At 41.5% G+C, this 19,142-nt stretch overlaps 1 protein-coding gene across 5 annotated transcripts in view; it reads right to left on the bottom strand.

The window, feature by feature from the left end:
- The window catches only part of mak (male germ cell-associated kinase), a 57,052-nt gene that overhangs the window by 26,126 nt on the left and 11,784 nt on the right, over positions 1-19,142 (bottom strand). For 4 of the 5 annotated variants that reach the window (XM_026237765.1, XM_026237764.1, XM_026237766.1 and 1 more), the window contains exon 2: positions 10,256-10,487. The exons of the other annotated variant lie outside the window; for it this stretch is intronic. In XM_026237765.1, the coding sequence (XP_026093550.1) occupies positions 10,256-10,356 (101 nt within the window). In that variant the 5' untranslated portion in view covers positions 10,357-10,487. The remainder of the gene's footprint in view (positions 1-10,255; positions 10,488-19,142) is intronic. 5 annotated transcript variants of the gene reach the window in all.

The raw sequence follows: 19,142 nt of genomic DNA, 5'->3' as shown, positions 1-19,142 counted from the left end.
GGCAAATTCCTCTGCCTCGAAGCTTCTTTTAATTTATTTTAAATCTCACATCAGGTTCTTTCGCAATTATTTTTTTACAGCGTCTGCTGTCTCACTAAATAAGGATATGAACACATGAACAACATCTCCAGAACTGCTCTGACAATCACTTCATGAGCATTTGACTTTTTGATTTGAGTAAAACTAACGTCACAGACGTGAGAACACATACACAGAACTGTAAAGGAACGTCAACCCGTCAAAATAAAAGTCCGGTTTAGATTAAAGTCAAGTATTTGCCAGAGATGTATTACTATTGTTCAGCAGAACGTACTAAGCCAACTACTCTTTTAAAGAAAAAATAATAATAATAGTTTTTTCAATAATTAAAAGATCAATTAAATTAACGTTTTATGTGTTTAATGTGCATCTCAGAAAATGCTTTATTTAAAACCCCAATGGAATGGCACTTAAATGCAATTAATTCATCTGTCAACTTTACTGTCAAGTACAGACAGAGAAACAATGGGTACTAATTAAATGTTTATTTTTGATGTATGCATTGCATTCTATGCATTTATTATTTTAGCATATTAGCCCGGTCCTGTCAACACTGCACTGGCTCCCTATCAAACATCGTATAGATTTTAAAATATTGCTTATTACTTACAAAGCCCTGAATGGTTTAGCACCTCAGTATTTGAATGAGCTCCTTTTATATTATAATCCTCTACGTCCGCTACATTCTCAAAACTCAGGCAATTTGATAATACCTAGAATATCAAAATCAACTGCGGGCGGCAGATCCTTTTCCTATTTGGTGCCTAAACTCTGGAATAACCTACCTAACATTGTTCGGGAGGCAGATACACTCTTGCAGTTTAAATCTAGATTAAAGACCCATCTTTTTAACCTGGCTTACACATAACATACTAATATGCTTTTAATATCCAAATCCATTAAAGGATTTTAGGCTGCATTAATTAGGTAAACCAGAACCGGGAACACTTCCCATAACACCCGATGCACTTGCTACATCATTAGAAGAATTGCATCTACGCTAATATTAGTCTGTTTCTCTCTTATTTCGAGGTCACCGTAGCCACCAGATCCAGTCTGTATCCAGATCAGAGGGTAACTGCAGTCACCCAGATCCAGTACGTATCCAGACCAGATGTTGGATCAGCACCTAGAAAGGACTTCTACATCCCTGAAAGACAGCGGAGACCAGGACAACTAGAGCCCCAGATACAGATCCCCTGTAAAGACCTTGTCTCAGACGACCACCAGGACAAGACCACAAGAAACAGATGATTCTTCTGCACAATCTCACTTTGCTGCAGCCTGGAATTGAACTGCTGGTTTCCTCTGGTCAGAGGAGAACTGGCCCCCCAACTGAGCCTGGTTTCTCCCAAGGTTTTTTTCTCCATTCTGTCACCGATGGAGTTTCGGTTCCTTTCCGCCGTCCCCTCTGGCGTGCTTCATTGGGGTCACTTCATCTACAGCGATATCATTGACTTGATTGCAAATAATTGCACAGACAGTATTTAAACTGAACAGATATGACATCACTAACTTCAATGATGAACTGTCTTTAACTGTCATTTTGCATTATTGATACACTGTTTTCCTAATGAATGTTGTTCAGTTGCTTTGACGCAATGTATTTTGTTTAAAGAGCTATATAAATAAAGGTGACTTGACTTGACTATTATGTATAGTTATATGGTGCAAATGCGCTTTGCAGGGCTGTGGCCTGCGGGACACAGGACAGAAAGGCTATCCTAATAACTTGTTAATTAATTCCTACGACTTATTAATTTGTGGAACCTGTCCATGTTTCATTAATTTTGTTCCCTAAGTAACCCATGATTCAACTGAAATAAGGGAAAAAATTAATCGATTTAATTCTTAATTCATGGATTTAAAAAAAATGATTAAAAGTGATTAAAAGTGAAAGATAATAAAATAAACCTGTACAATTAGAGTGTTAGAGGGTGAGGATTTAGGAAAAGAAACAATGCCTAAAATGTTATTGAATTTGTGGAAATTCGTGACCAACTGGCAAACCAGAACAAAGCCACATAAATGAAAGCTATAGCCTCGAATGGCACCCCAGAGACATGGTCGCAATCTAACATTTTCCAGTTAACCTATTATTCATCTAATAAACAAAGCTTTTATACGACACTTGTCACAATCAGAGCTTACAATTTGTAAATAAATAATTGCTGGAATAAAAACAGCAATTAATAGGCGCTGTGACTGTTTGTTTGCTTTATTTTACAAGAGCACAAATCTTCTGTGTTTATTGTAAGTGTGCACAAATGAAAGTAAACACTTCTGTGTAATTTTTTTTTTTTTAATGTCTCAGCTGTTTCGATCGTGCCAGAGCCTGGTGCACATGTATTCCAGCAATTCAAACTTACATCGCAGTCTGTTCATTATCAAAATAAAAACCAAATAAAAACTAAACATGTAAAAGGTTACACTAGTCAGTTTAAATAGAACGTAGTATACTGGTTCACTCTGCTGTTATGCGAAGGACGTTTTTGCTCATATGAAGAGGATGATCTTTTATGTTGATATGCAAATGTGTGTAAAGTACATGCCTAGGTTACATTATAAATAATAGTTTAACATTCAAATACATTGTGAATATGGAAATATTTGGATTTGTGCCAAATGAGACATGAGCAATTACCTCCAAATAAATTTAGCCAAACCCGCGCTCGCTTGTCTTCGTCTGCACGCTTTGTCACTATCTAATGGACTGCATGCTGGATTTTTTTAAACAAATAGGCCTACCGGAACGCAAAACTTCTAAGTCTGACATTTTCCAGAACAGAATCCAGCAGGATCAAATTAAGTACTGGTCATAATAATCACATAAAAAGATGTGAACAACAGTGTGTTTTGCTGCAGCGCTGATGGAAGCTGTTCACTTATTGTGCAGCACAGCCACACGCAGTTATGTTTGGGATAATTTTATTTTAAAATGCCATAATGTCAGTTGAAAACATTGCAATTGTGTTTTGAAAAAGAACAACGAGCACCACAAAACCATTTAAAGAGGCGCGTTCAGCGGTCTCCGTGTGGGATAGAAGACTGAAATGATCTTAATCATATCTATTCATTTTATAATAATGCTACTAGAATTTTATTAAGACAAAAACCCCTTTTAATTCAAGTGAGAAAGCGTTATGTGTGTGTGTGTGTGTGTGTGTGTGTCTGCGTGTGTGCGTGTGTGGCTTTTGCACATCATGTCATGCCGGTGACTGTGCCACTGCAATATACGCATTTTGCAGTATTAAGGTTAACGATTAATCGATTAATTGATTGTTAATTTAAACGACATTCTGACATCCCTAGTTTCTATACTTGAGCAGCCCTCGTCTTTTCCTACATTTACATTTGCATTTAACCATTTATAATTTTGCAGACACTTTTATCCAAAGCGACTTACAAATGAGCACAAAACAAGCAAACAAACGAACAAAAGAGCAACAATATGTAAAGGTTGGTACACACCAAGCAGACTTCAAAGAACTAGCAGTAACAAAAGCCAACAGTGTTGTCACCTCGAGTTGGCAACGTCGGGCCAAAAAGGTGCGCTCAACACACCGCACAGACTGCAGCCGACAGCAAACTAACTAACTAGAGTTGTCCATATCTGCAGCTATTAATAGTATGTATCCGTCATTCAATTTGTGTCAGATACTAATGTCAAGGGTTTGAGTAAGATAGATACTCTTAGGGTAAAACATACAAACCCAAAAGGCTGAAAAATATTATGCACTTCAGGAGGAAAAACACAAGCACAATTACTGTAAACCATACCACTGACATGGTTTTCATTACTAAACAGAGTAAGAGTCTTCTTTCCCTTAAAGGCAATCTGCTAATCTCTCTTCAGAATAGGTACATTACATCTAATATTCTCCTGAAGTTGTTCCCATTTTCTTTGCATAATCTGATTTCTAAGTAGAAAAAAATCATCTTCAACGAGAAAAATTATGTTTTGCACTAGGAATTTATCAGATGTGAAGGGAGTGAGGTGAGATGTGAGGTGCTTGATGTGTCAGTGAGAATAAAAAGAGGCTTTAGTGGCAGAGGAAGTTATAACATTTTGATAAAAGTTTCAAAAGTTAAATGACATGCAACTGTGAATGTGTTATGGGTGGCATGGTTCAACTTTTTCATGGTTTGGTTTGTTTCGCGGTTTTAGAGTAACAGTTTCGGTACAGTTCGGTATGTGCTATGTTTATGGAAAAACTATACTTTCTAATAAAAACAAAAAATGAATATTCTATCCAACTACAAGCAACAGCACAAACTAATACAAAAGAGTAAAGATACAAAAAATAAACAATGATTTTCAGTTTTTTTAGGGAGGTCTAGCATTAGTTTTTAGGTACAGAAATTGAATAAAGTAATTAAATGTAAAACAGCATTGCATATTAGACTATGTTTTAAAGATTATTCTTTAGTGAGTGATTTCTTTGTTGTTGCTGTTCGATTAATATAAATGTCACTTTAAGAGAATACACTGATACAGTAGGCCTACGTTCAGCCGGCTAGGTCTGCTTTACCAAGACGGGCATTTTGACATAATTTTTATGTGAATTTATCCATTTAAACACAATACTTCAGAGAGAGCTTAATTTTTGCATGCGTTCTGAGGCGCACTTCGGATAAGCACACTCACAAATTTTCCCACTGCACGTGTGAGCTCGCCTCCTCTGGCTCTTAAAGGCCATGTTGCAGGTGAAACACCACTTTCGATTAATGGGTACATAAATCACTCAAGATATGTATATCATTTTTAAAATGTCTCAAAAATGGTCTTAAAGACCTATTTTTTAAGTTTTTGGTTGTAGCGATATTAAGCTCAAGATCAGCTGAGAAGGAAGGAGAACGGAGTCGCCGTTTCTGAGGCTCGTGGGAATATTTATTAGCTCAAAAAGAAAACAAAACTCGCGCCACATGCGCATCAATCACGTTCACTGAACACTATTCTGGGTTACGGTCTCTCCCGCACGTCTGCTGCTTCCTCCCACGAGTCCTCAGCTCTCTCTGTCTCTGCCGGTTCGCGGGCGGCTTAAATGCCGATTCCCCACGCCAATCACTGCAACGAGAAGCAGGTGTTACTTGTTTCTCACTTGAGCCACTTACCACCGCTCGTCTCCTCACTCTCTCTCCCGTCGCAGACCTCGCTGAACCACGCCTCCGCCGCCACATACCCCCACCGCCCGACTCAGGCCGGGGAGCCATCCGGCCTGCAGCCCCCCATTCCTGGAGAGGAAGTCGGCCACAGCCATCTGCGCCCCCGGCCTGTGAATCACCTTGAACTTAAACGGCTGCAGAGCCAGATACCAACGAGTGATTCGCGCGTTGGTATCCTTCATGCGGTGGAGCCACTGGAGGGGCGCATGGTCCGAGCAGAGGGTGAACTCCCGCCCCAGGAGGTAATAGCGAAGGGTGAGAACCGCCCACCTGATGGCCAAACACTCCTTTTCTATGGTGCTGTACTTAGTCTCTCTCTTTGAGAGCTTTCGACTAATGTACAGCACCGGCCGGTCCACCCCCTCCACCTCCTGGGACAGGACTGCGCCCAGCCCCCTGTCCGACGCGTCAGTCTGCAAAAAAAAGGGGACAGAAAAGTTAGGAGAGTGCAGGAGCGGTCAGCCACACAGGGCACCCTTAACCCGGGTGAAAGCCTGTTGGCACCGCTCCGTCCACTGGACCGTATCTGGTACCCCCTTTTTAGTGAGGTCAGTCAGCGGGCTGGTGAGGTCCGAATAGTCAGGGATAAACCTCCTGTAATATCCCGCCAGCCCCAGGAACTGCCTCACCTCCTTTTTGGTCTTGGGCCTGGGGCAGGCTGCAATCGCTGCCGTCTTGTCAATTTGGGGACGCACCTGCCCGTGACCCAAGTGGAAGCCCAGATACCTTACCTCCACCCGCCCAACTGCGCACTTCTTCGGATTGGCCGTTAGCCCCGCCCATCTCAGCGCCCCAAGTACGGCCCTCACATGCTCCATATGCCGCTGCCAGTCTCCACTATAGATGATAATATCATCCAGATAGGCCGCGGCATATGCAGCATGGGGTCTTAGCACCCAATCCATGAGGCGCTGAAACGTAGCCGGTGCCCCGAACAAACCGAACGGAAGCGTCACAAATTGGTGCAATTCAAACGGCGTGGTGAAGGCTGTTTTTTCTTTGGACATGGGAGATAAGGGGATCTGCCAATATCCCTTTGTTAAGTCCAGTGTCGAATAAAAACGAGCCGTGCCTAACCGATCGAGCAACTCGTCAATCCGTGGCATTGGATAAGCATCAAACTGTGACACTGCGTTCACCCTGCGATAGTCCACACAAAAGCGCACTGAGCCGTCCGTTTTAGGCACCAAAACTATCGGGCTCGCCCAATCACTGTGGGACTCCTCGATTACTCCCATCCCTAGCATAGCTTCTAATTCCGCCTGAACTACCTTTTTTTTGTGTTCAGGTAATCTATATGGCCGGCTGCGAACCACCACGCCCGGCTCGGTCTCAATATGTTGCTGAATCAAATTAGTACGACCCGGCAGAGGCGAAAACACGTCGGCAAATTCGGACTGCAACCGCCCGATGTCAGTGAGCTGCGAGGGCGAGAGGTGATCCCCCCCTGGGGCCAGGGCGAGGGATTTCTCTTTGACAAACGCTTCTGGCCCGAGATCCTCCTCTCCGCTCACTGCCGTCGCTAACAGCACTGACGCCTCCGCACTCCATTTTTTGAGGAGGTTGAGGTGGTAAATTTGGCGCGCGTTGCCCCGATCCGTTCGTACTACTTCATAATTGAGATCCCCTATCCGCTGTGTGACCTCAAAGGGTCCTAGGAGAAGGAACAGACTTTGGGGTAGGGGAAGAGAGAAATGTAGGGGAAGAGAGAGAGAGAGAGATAGCTGGAAGGGGTTCGCCGACCCCGGAACAAGCCGCCAGCTGGTCCTCCGCCAGTTGGATGGCCAGATCAAGCGACGCCAGCCGGTGGCTCTGGACCCACTGAGCAGTCTTTTTCGGGAGACGGGAGACGAACTGCTCCAGTACCACCGTGTTGATGATACTCTCGGCGTCGCTTCCTCCGGCCAACAGCCATTTGCGGCATGAGTCCCGGAGCTGCTGGGCCAGGACAAAGGGCCGGCCCGCTTCGGCCAGGTCCAGCGACCGGAAGCGCTGACGATGCTGCTCGGGGCTGAGGCCGACCCTTTGGAGAATAGCTCTTTTTAGGTCGGCATACACCATGAGGTTCGGGAACGGGCAGTTGTTGGGCCGCCTTCTGGGCCTCTCCTGACAGCAGTGGGATCAGCCGGACCGGCCAGCTGTCTGATGGCCACCCACATGCCTCGGCCGTCCTCTCAAACAAGTCCAGGAACGCCTCCGGATCGTCGGTTGGCGCCATCTTCGTGAGAGGCATGTGGGCAGCGGGGCCGGCACTGGGGCTTGCCGGCCGCGTCCGAACCTCACGGTCCAGCAAGCTCTGGAACAGCTCGCGGTCCTCCTGCTGGGCCTGCATCATCGCCTGGAAACGGCGATCGTGGTCGGCCCGCAAGTCCAGCAGGGCCTGGTGGTGTTCTTGGTGGAGGCCTGCAAGCGACGTGATGATCTCCGCAAACGGCGATCCCGATGTTCCTGGCGGAGTCTGCATTGCGGGGTGATTCTCCTTCCCTCCCGGGTTTCGGCACCAGTGTAGCGATATTAAGCTCAAGATCAGCTGAGAAGGAAGGAGAACTGAGTCGGCGTTCTGAGGCTCGTGGGAATATTTATTAGCTCAAAAAGAAAACAAAACTTGCGCCACATGCGCATCAATCACGTTCACTGAACACTATTCTGGGTTACGGTCTCTCCCGCACGTCTGCTGCTTCCTCCCACGAGTCCTCAGCTCTCTCTGTCTCTGCCGGTTCGCGGGCGGCTTAAATGCCGATTCCCCACGCCAATCACTGCAACGGTGTTACTTGTTTCTCACTTGAGCCACTTACCACCGCTCGTCTCCTCACTCTCTCTCCCGTCGCAGACCTCGCTGAACCACGCCTCCGCCGCCACATAGGTATTAACGGTTTTTTTACGCAACTCGGTGATGACGTCATGTTGGGGAGAGGTGGAGGAAAGGTAGCCTCAGTCTAGTTTGATGCAGCGTTCCAGGCAACCCGTGTTTTTCCAACCTTAAACCCATGAAAGTGCACTGGAACGGCAATCAAATCCGTGACTTACCACCCGTGAACTCGTGTCTCATACTAGATCGATGCACTCTGAGTTCCGAGGTCACACAGCACGCGAAACAACGATGACAGCCCATACGAATAATACTGCCTACGGATGCAGTGTTTATGCAAGTAGTACACGTTGAAAAAACGATTTACAATAAAATAAATAATCTAGTTACAATTACTTGCGCTCAGAAAGTTTGGCGTAACTTGCCTGGAATGGTACAAAGTCGTTAGTAGTGGTATGAAATAGTGATTACGAGCTCAAAAACCTGCCTGGAACGCAGCATCAGAACTATAGCGACTGACTGGGATGAGGAAGAGGTGGCGAGAGCAAACATGTATGATGCCCGCAGCTGTGTAATTTCGATCGAGCCAGACGTGAGAGGGCAAATGAGGAATTGTCAAGAACTGATGTCCGTCAAAGCCTGTAATGCATGGTCCGAGGAGAATGAGTGGAGAGTTGGTGAAGTGTCCTGGTGAGTTGCTATCATTTAGCATCGCAGCAATGAGCACTGGAGCTAGTTTACGAGCAGCAGTGCACAATAACGACACACACACACACACACACACACACACACATATATATATATATATATATAAAATTTTATTTATATATTACTGTCATTGAATAGCACCGAGTGAAAAATCAACATTTTCTTTATATCTAGTGTCAGTGATCATCACGTTAGTTCAGATAAGTACCGGTAACCTTTGTCATAGTGTCATAGAACTGATAAACTTTGTCTTTGTCATTTAGAAATAGAAGGAATCATGCTAGCTATATGGACGTTTCTAAGCGTTTATCTCGTCCTCCGGTAAAAATGTTGTTGCAAACGTTGCCGCGTGTGTGTCGCTGTGTTTGGCAGGTGCTTGTGTGGGTGCCGTCCCATGTAAACTGCGTTAGAAAGCTTGTGCTGTAGGGAAGTGAGTGCCTTTGGGTCACTATCTCTCTCTCTATCTGTCTGTCTATCTATCTATATACTGTATCTAGTCTATCTATCTATCTATCTATCTATATATATATATGTATTTATCTATAATCTGTGTTCTGCGCTATCTGAATACTCTCGTCTCTCTAGTCACTCTCAATGCTCTCAAGGCGGCTTTGATAAATTCTCTCCCCAACGTGACGTGATGCAATGCATTTTGGGGGAAAGGAGACCGCTGTAAGATAGTACCTATTTTTTTGTATTATATTCCGTTTTGTGATACCCAACAACATAAAATCGATGGATAACAGTTTAAATGTTTATTACCAACAAGAAAATTGCACATATTCGTTAAAAAATTTACTTTGCAACACGGCCTTTAAATGTTTAAACTGACAAAGCTTAAATGAGTTTAAACACATTAACGTGTGATGTTCAGGTCTCATCTGTGCGCATGCACTATCAGCACCCGGGTGAAGATGGAATAAATGACTGCTCATTTTCCAGCATACAGCATATTGGCATTGAACAAAAGTGAATGGTTTGACCAGAATTGTTTTTTTCCATCGCTATTGTTGTAATGTCTGGGAAGCCAGAATGCACATTCATAAACAGAAACATATATTTGCTGAACCGTTTGCTTTACGTGATATTTATAGTAAACCATATTAGAGATGCTTTCCCAGCGTGTGCCGAACCGCGTGTGGTGAACCGAACGTTTTTTTTTTTTTTTTTTTTGTGAACCGTGCCATCCCTAGAATGTGTTATAAGTTAATGTAATTAAAACACAGATGTATGCTTAATTACCTATGATATCCAACAACCATTCAGTTTGGTGTCTGAAAAGCAGTTTAAGGTATTAATTAGCAGTTTAATAAGTTTTTTTTTGTTTTTTTTAGACTGCATGATTATTTTAACTGCTAAGCATTATAAAGCTTATATGAGTTTGTGCAGTATAATCAGGAATTATTCTGCCTTGGAAGCCTAAGTTTCTTTAGAAAGTGTGAAGTCAAAGTGACAATTAGCCTAAGGCATTGATGGATTGAGAAGCAAGAAATATGCTTTTGGTTTTGAACAAAGCCTAATGGTTTGACGCACCTCTTGATGGCCACTAGCTCTCCAGACTCATTGCTTTTCCCCATCAGAACACTGCCGTAGGTCCCATCACCCAGTTGCTTGAGTGTTGTATAACGGTTCATCTTTACTCTCACCCAGAGAAACGGTACTGACAGATGGACGTCTCTCCCCTCAGATCACCTGATCATATCTGTCCTGTAAATGAGCTTAATGGAAGTGAAACGGTGAACACCACTCCATCCCAATGTTGGCACTGAAAACAAATACAGAAAATAGAACACAATGCAATGTAACAGTCCTCTATCATGTTGCTTAAGTCAAATTTAATTGACATTAATCAATGCTTCAAAATATTACTGATGGCAAATTAACTTGAAGAACAATTATACATGTAAGTAATTAGAAAATACATGCGCACAGTTTGCATATAGTTTATTAATTGAGTTTACAAATAACTTCTCCATGGACCTTTTTTAAACAGAGTCCATGAAACTGAAGTTTTGACCAACTTTACTTCTGCATTAAGCAAGTAATGACATTTTGATTACAGATTCCAAAGTCCAAAAAAACTAATAAATCGCTAAATACAAAATGAATGAACTGTTAACAATAAGATCAGCAACGAATAGTTAAATTCTAACAAAAATATTTTGAAATGGAGTACAAAATGTTAGGGATGCACAATCATGATTTTTCATGGATTTCTTTTTCAAGATGTTTATTTGGTATTTAATAGGCCAAAATAGCTTTTAGTTATTGAAAACATTAACTGTAACCATCTTAAAACCATCTAACTGCACAGTAGCCTACATTCAATACAAACATAGATGGTACAGATATCAGCATTTAGCTTTTGTTTTTGAATTGGGTTGAAACTACATAGAACTGGCCTTAAATTAAAAGATTAACTGTAACCTTGTGAAATTAAAGGCAATAACTGCATAGTTCTACAGTCCAAACAACACAATCAACACACATTCAATAAGATGTTTCTTAATCAGCATTCAGTATTTGTTTTAGTTTTTAAATTTGGTAAAAAATAAATAAAAGTATGCTATATAAATACATTATTCCAAAATGTTCAAAACAATTAATGTTGGTGCAAATAAAACAAAGATGCAAAATGTTTCATTCATCCAATTAAAAAAAAATAAGGTAATGATTCACATCTATATTTTTTTACTTGAGCCGATGAAAAATAAATAACTTTTCTCTTAAATAAAAAAAAATATATAGATGTGTTCGCTTCCTGCTATCTGTGCCTCAGATGTGTAGCTCTGCACTTTCAGTGCTAAACGGCTGCCCGTGTCCTGCGCACAGATTTCGAAATACTTCCTCACAAATTACATGATAGTGAATGATTACAATGTAGTCTGTGCACACGGGTGCACTTCCGGGAAAATCGGCCCCCCCCAAAAAATAGCAAAAACCGGTTCCGATTGATGGACGGTCAACCGGTATATCCCTACAAAATGTAACACAACAGGACAGCTATCAATTTAGTCAATTAATGAGATCTTTAAAAGTTAATACTATACAGGGGATGTTCAGATTAACTGTTTTGTTACAAGTGATGAGTAAATAAGAAGTAAAAAAAAAATGCTATGTGGAAATATCTCCATGCAAACTGGGTGAACCTCACGTAAATTGTGTATAAATTATGTGTTATATTCCTTGTATGAAGCAACGAGGAGGCATTCGAAAATCAAGATTCTTTATTTAACCAAATTAAATAGCAGAATGGTACCGCACATGCAGTAGCAGCTGGAATGCTCCCTCAGTCTTCGATATTCAACTAAACATATATCATGAACCTCTATTTCCACCTACTGGCCAATATGCACAAAAGAACACAACATATCCCCCCATCACTTAAAGCAACCTACCTACCCCTATATTTAGGAACAACAACAAAAAAAGGAACACAACCACAAAGTTACTAAAGCATTCACTTGTTATATAACACTTGTAACCAGATCAAAGAACAAAATTAATCTTCACAAGATTTATTAGACGTAGCATTCATATAAAATCAATCGTAAGCTGACTTAATAAATTACGCATCCATCATAATCATGCAATGCAAGGTGACTTAGTGACATAGTCTTCCAGCCAACTTGGAGGTCGTCTCAACCGGAAAGACACCCTTTGAAGAGCTTCAGGAGTTTGGATCTCTGGAGGAGGAGACGAAGAAAGATGCTGAAATGACAAGTCCACATCACCTGTGTCAATTGCCTCCGAAATAGGTGTAACAGAACGAACCAGGTGAGAAGCATGCCAGTTCTTTCCGTCAGATAACAGATAAGTACACGCACCCAATTTACGTACAATTTGACAAGGGTTGGTAAACTTTGGATGTGCTTTCGGAACATGAGTTGGAATACGCACCCAGTCCCCCACTTTAAAATCTGGAGTGCGAACTGCACGTCTGGAGTCAGTGTATGCTTTAATTTTCTTTTGCTTTAAAGAATCTCACTAAAGCAGCGCCGGAGCATCCTGACTTGTGGTGGGAGGAGGAAGAACATTGAGACGCGTTCGCATCTTTCTGCCATGAAGCAGCTCAAACGGGGAAAGTCCAGTAGCAGAATGGGGAGCAGCACAATACACTTGGAGAAATTCCAAGACTGTAGATTTCCACGGCTTCGCTTCCAGAACAGCAGACTGAATACAGCTTTTCAACACACGATGGAAACGTTCTACAGCTCCATTGGCATCAGGATGGTACAACGAAGTACGTATGTGCTGAATGTCTCTCTTTTCCAGCAATTTTGCTAACTCTACTGATGTGAATTGGGTCCCATTATGGGGGTGAAAGCGACTTCATGCCATTTACTGTGATAGTCGATCAAATGTCAGCGCATAATGGCAGTCCCACTCAGCGGTTTCAAATGAACCCACCACATCAATAGCTATCTTTTCCCATGGTACAGACGGAAAACGCACTGGCTGCAGTGGCGCAGCGAAGGTGTTAGCAGTTTTGTCAGAAGAAAGACACATTTGACAGGCTTGGATATGCTAACCAAACAATCAATGCCAGTCCAACAGTACAGTTCACGAAGCCGCTGTTTAGTGTGCACAATACCCTGGTGACCTTCATGAGCTAACTTCACCAATGTGTGCCGTAGCGCAACAGGTACAACAAGACGTGACCTTCTGAACACATAATCTTGCTGAACACTCAGTTCATCACATAGTTGAAAGTAGGGACGTAGAATAATATCCACAGAAGTTGAAGAAGGCCAACCATGAGCTATTTGTGCGCGTAATGCACTCAGTTCAGAGCATGACACAGAAGCAGATGCATACTCAGCTGGCGACAAAGCAGACATCGCAAGAGACAGAAACGCTATAAAGGTTCAGCTTCCAAACAGTCTTCTTCCGAAGCAGGCAACAGCAGGTAAGAAAGACAGTCGGCCTTTTTATTCACAGCCCTAGGCCTGTAAATCATGTCACAATTGAAGCACAGTAACCGCGCTGCCCAGCGTGCAATGCGCATCCTGGTGCGTTCCTTTGGATGAGAGAAGCACAGTTAAGGCTTGGTGGTCCATGCGCAGGAAGAATTTGTGGCCCCACAAGTAAGTTCACCACTTTTCAACGGCCCAAACACAAGCAAGTGCTTCCTTTTCAATGGTCGAGTTCTTGCGTTCAGCTGCTGACAAGGTCTGCAATGCAAAAACGAAATTAAGTTTCGTTTTATCCGCATGAACTTGAGCAAGAACAGCGCCCAGAACGTAGTTAAAGGCATCTGTAGATACCACTGTAGGCAAATTTGGATCGAATAATGAAAGTGCAGGGCTATGGATGAGCAATTCCTTTACAGCATTAAAGCATTGCTGTGCGTCTTCAGACAAGACGAAATCTGAGGTAATCAGATAGGTAATTGGCCACATTCAGAAGTCCTCATAAAACTGTCGCCAACATTTTCTGAAAAGCGGAGGGTGCTGAAACAAGGCCAAACGGGCCCCGACAAAATCTGAAAAGTCCTTTGTGAGTAATGAAGGAGGTCAGATCACGGCTCTCATGTAACGGTAACTGAAAGTAAGCACTTGCCAAATCGATAGTGGAAAATACAGTCGCGCCTCTTAACAAAGACAACATTTCTTCGATGTGTGGTAGAGGGTAGCGATCCATAACTACAGCCTTGTTGGGCTCTCGCAGGTCCACAAACATACGAATAGCCCTGACTTTCGGGGAGACCCACGGCAAAACATCCACTCTCTCAATTACGCCCAACTCAAGATGGCAACGAATTTCTTCAATGACTGTGTCTCGAACAGACAAAGGTGAGCGGTGGAATTTCTGGAGCACAGGAGTCACATCAGACCAAATTTTTACCTTGTGCACAAAACCTTTTGCGCATCCCATATCGCAGATATCGAAGCAGACAAATCGCAAGACCGGAGCTGACGTGCGCTCTGGCAAAATTGAATTGCCTTTCGAAACGAAGATGCAGCCCATTGATCGGATCCATTCTAAGCATGAACCACGATTCAACCACGAAGAACGATGTGGAGCAGGTGATGTCATCCTTAGAGACAGTCACAGGTAAGCATCCAAGTACAGGAATCACGCACTGAGCGAGCTTGTCCCGAGTAGGGCTGTCACTTTTAGTTTGAAAATTGATTGCACAATCGATCTGACCAACCAAAAAAAGTTTCGGAAATGAAAATAGGGAATCGGTTTTAACCAAATATGCACACATCTAAAAAAAAAAAAAAAAAAAAAAAAAAAAAAAAAAGAATTAAACAATTATAAAATATATTTAAGTGCAGTATGCGTTGCGAAAGCTAGACAGAAAATACCAGCAATTTTACGAGCCTTTAAGACCTCTTATGCTGCATTGCGTTAACACCAAATGTGAATAGAGCGTCTGGCGCAAATGATTTCAATGCATTAACGCGCGTCTGGAGATCTCGTGGCATGGTAGACGTGAATTCGCCTCATTCGCGCATCTAGTTACAGGAGATTCTGAGTTATGAAAAGGACGGTTGCCAGCTGACAGCGACCGGCTTTTGTGGTGGAAAATTGGCAGTAATACCCCCACCTTGCGCAGCTGTACTTGAGTGTCCCTGGGACATCAGTGCGGTCGGAGCGCATCTTCTCAACAGCTGGACATACAGTGAATAAAAAACGCTCTGCTCTGGACCCCGAGAATGTTGATCGACTTGTTTTCCTGTCCAATAAATTTGTAATGGTGTCGGTTACGTTCAATAAAAAAAAAAAACACACATGGCCTGTTCTCAAGTCCATTTAAAGTTAATTTTTTTAACAGTTGTTTGAAATGGATTTAATCATTATTTAAAATAATCTTGGAGATTTCTGAATTGCCTAAATCATAAATGCAGCCGGGTTGAAGCCTGCACTGATGTTTTTCTTTTGTTATGGCAGCCGTCCCCTCTGCACATATATTTTTAGCTGTTTGCGGTTTGTTATTCTGCATGAAACTTCATGCCAATAAATAAGAAATATTGCTGACTTTTACATGGAAAATCGATTTTACAGTCGATTCAATAAACATGTCTTAAAAATCTAAAATGATTTTTTCACAAAAGTGACAGCCCTAGTCCCGAGCAACAGACTTGTGAATAATGTCCCATTTTTTTACAGTTATTACACTGTGCTGATGCAGCAGGACAACTACGGTCCTTCACAAGTTGTTTCCTTGATCCACATCGATAACATTCATGGGACGACGAAACAGGTACCGTAAATGGTGGCTTTGAAGAACGCACTGTGGATGCTGGCTTTGAAGGTGGTCTCTGACGGTGGCGTGCACCTGCAGGTGGAGTATTTGCATGTATCACTCGCACAGGAACTGAGCGATTACTCGATAATAATTTGGCTTGTTCACCAGCAACTTCTGTTTGAGTTGCAATAGTAATTAGAGCCCTGCACTGGCCTCAAATCTAGGCCCGAGCCCGGCCCTGGCCTGAGACGCTCAGGCCCTAGCCCGACCCGTGTCCGACAGCTCATCAGAATTATCAGCCCGAGTCATACACGAGCCCTTGTTTTTATTTATTTATTTTATTACACAGCGGGAGCCTGCCCTATTTGCAGCAATTAAAATAGATCCGTTTTGTTTTATATTTCTTTTCATTTCTTTATCAAATTTAGAAAAATGTTTGGAGCATTTTCTTTTAAAATGACGATTAACGTTAATCAGCCAAGCCGCTCAAATCAACGCTAATACTTTACTTGGCTACAATAAAATTAAGAGATATAAAACACTTCAAGCATATCACACAGACAGTTAGTTTAATAAATGTTTATTTATTAAACCACAGTGAGTAAAATGAAAAATGTTGAAATACAGAGGCAGGCTCGCAACAGCGCTCGCAAACGAAATGAGAAATAGCCTACAATCTAAACAAATTAAATTAAATTAATTAAAAACCAACCTGCAGATTATTTTACCTCAAAAATGCACCACAGAACATGTCTATTCTTTTTAGAGCCCGACCGATATGGATTTTTGGGGGCCAATGCCGATGCCGATGCCGATATTAACTCGAAAAGAGCCGATTTATAAGCCGATATTTTGATTTTGAAAATAAACTGGATATTAGACCCATTTCCTATATACTGGACTTACACAACATTCAATAGCAAAATATCTGCCTGTTCTATGTATGTGGGCTGTATAAACCATTTTCCAGAAGAGATTATGTAAAAAAAAAAAGCCTTAGATTATAGTCTCAATGACTAAACAATTGCACATCAAAAGTATATATTTTTTAATGATCAAAAAACAGTCTGGTTTTAAACATTTAACACTTTTACTTTCTTCCAGTTGAAGCTGGTTTTAACAGTCTGTGTGTTCTGTAAATAAATTATAATACTAAAGTTAAAGTATTGGCAGAAGTAGTCCCACACTTTGCTGCTACAGCATTCACCTTTTTCAGCCATCTGTAGGGCAGAAAGAGACAGAGAAAGAATAAGCATGTGTATTAATAATATCACCATGTATCATTACTCGTGTCATCATTAGAATTAGAATTATATTAAACAGGAATCTCCTACATAGGCAAAAATTAGAAATATATATATATTTTTTTATTTGTCAAGCAATATGTATTACCTATTACCTACTTCTATTTAACAATATTACAACATTTTCCTGTTATGTCTTTAAAGCTGCTTTAAAACAATCTGTAAAAAAATACATATAAAATTAAATTTTAAAAAAGTGCTTGTTCAGCTCACATTTATTTACATGTCCCCTCTGGTTAATCATTTCTGACGCACCTACTCGAAGTTGAATGGTTAACGTTAGTGTCATGAACACACCGCTGTCAATTTTGAGAAGAACCACCTTCAAACAAGTTAATAGCAAGCATTTAAGGGGCCTGCTAAAAAGGAAGCTATATTAGCGTTAGAATAACATAGGGCTGTAGCTATCGAATATTTTAGTAATCGAGTATTCTACCAAAAATTCCATCGATTAATCAAGTAATCGGATAAAATGTGTTTTTGCTTAATTAAAGTGCAATATTAATTATGCAAGAGAAAAAATTAACAACTAAGTTTCCTTTTTTAGAAAAATGTTTTTATTTTTATTTTTTAAATGCATAGAATTAAATGCATACATGAAAAATAAACATTTAGTTATTACCCATTGTTTCTGTCTGTACTTGTACTTGCACATTAAACACATAAAACATTAATTTTATTTATCTTTTAATTATTGAAAATTTACTTAACTTTTTGGTAAACAAAGGGGATTTACTATATAAAAAAAAAAATAAAACATGGAAGAAATGTTGTGTAATTAAAACTTTAAAAAAAAGTTTTCAATAACATTCAATAACATAACAGCTGTTGTTTTTTCGAGGCACGCTGTACATAACTTCTAGTCATTGCCCCCCTGCCACAGTTACCCGGTAATTATGTGGGAAACACTGCAGATATATTTAGAATAAGTTAAACGCTAACGTTATAGTTTGACCTCTTATTAACGTTCACACTCTTCCACTGATAAACATGGTAGTAGCTCTGTGGCTAATCTAATATAGCAATGCATTAGCGGCTGTAAGTGATATTACAGAATATTTATAAGTGATAATGATAGGACCGTTAGCTAGAACTACCACATCATTGTATATACAGTGTATGAGCTAAATCATTTCACATGACGAACGACAGACTCACCGTCAAAACAGAAAAAAAAATTCCGTGACTGGCTTGGCTTATCGCTTTCTTCGCTAGTGGATTTCTGGCGCTGTTCTCAACTCTGGAGCTGCAGAGCTCGCTCTGGTGGGCAAACTATGCAACACTCACAACATGAGTGAAGCATGAGACTCTGTTTCTCATGTTTCATCGGCCGTTATAAACGCCGATGCCGATTTAAATGCAATAAGCTCATATCGGCCGATAATATCGGCCAGCCGATATATCGGTCGGGCTCTAATTCTTTTTTCCATTTTCCAACAGGTAAACGAAAATAAAGTCCAGTCAAATGAAAAGTTAGAACAGTCTCTTACGGAGCATCGTGGAGAAAAAGAATAGCATCCAGAGTGGAAGGTTTTAACCCCGTCCTCCTCTCTTCCCGCTGCACTGAAGACACGTTCGCAGCTGCTGCTGGCGGGACACTAAGCACAGAACGAGCCAGTCTTGACAGTCGCGGTAGCAGGGTCTCGTGCTGTTTCCACCATAGCAGCCCATCTCATCCATCCCCTTCCATGTTGTGATTGAGGGGCATGTATTGCTGTACTTCATCGTCTTCATCCTCGTCCTGCTCCACAATGTTTTCATACTCGGCCAGCGCTCTCTTCTTTGCTCCGTGGCCCGCAGCAACAGGTGCAGACACAGAAATGCCCGCCGCTACATGAATCATCATTTTATAATTATTAGTTGGCCAATTCGTTTATGATTAATACATTAATGTAGAGGCCTATAATATCTACTACTA

The sequence above is a fragment of the Carassius auratus genome, chromosome 49 (genome assembly GCF_003368295.1).
Source record: "Carassius auratus strain Wakin chromosome 49, ASM336829v1, whole genome shotgun sequence".
Taxonomy (NCBI): Eukaryota; Metazoa; Chordata; class Actinopteri; order Cypriniformes; family Cyprinidae; genus Carassius; species Carassius auratus.
This window is presented reverse-complemented; position numbering and strand designations above follow the sequence as displayed.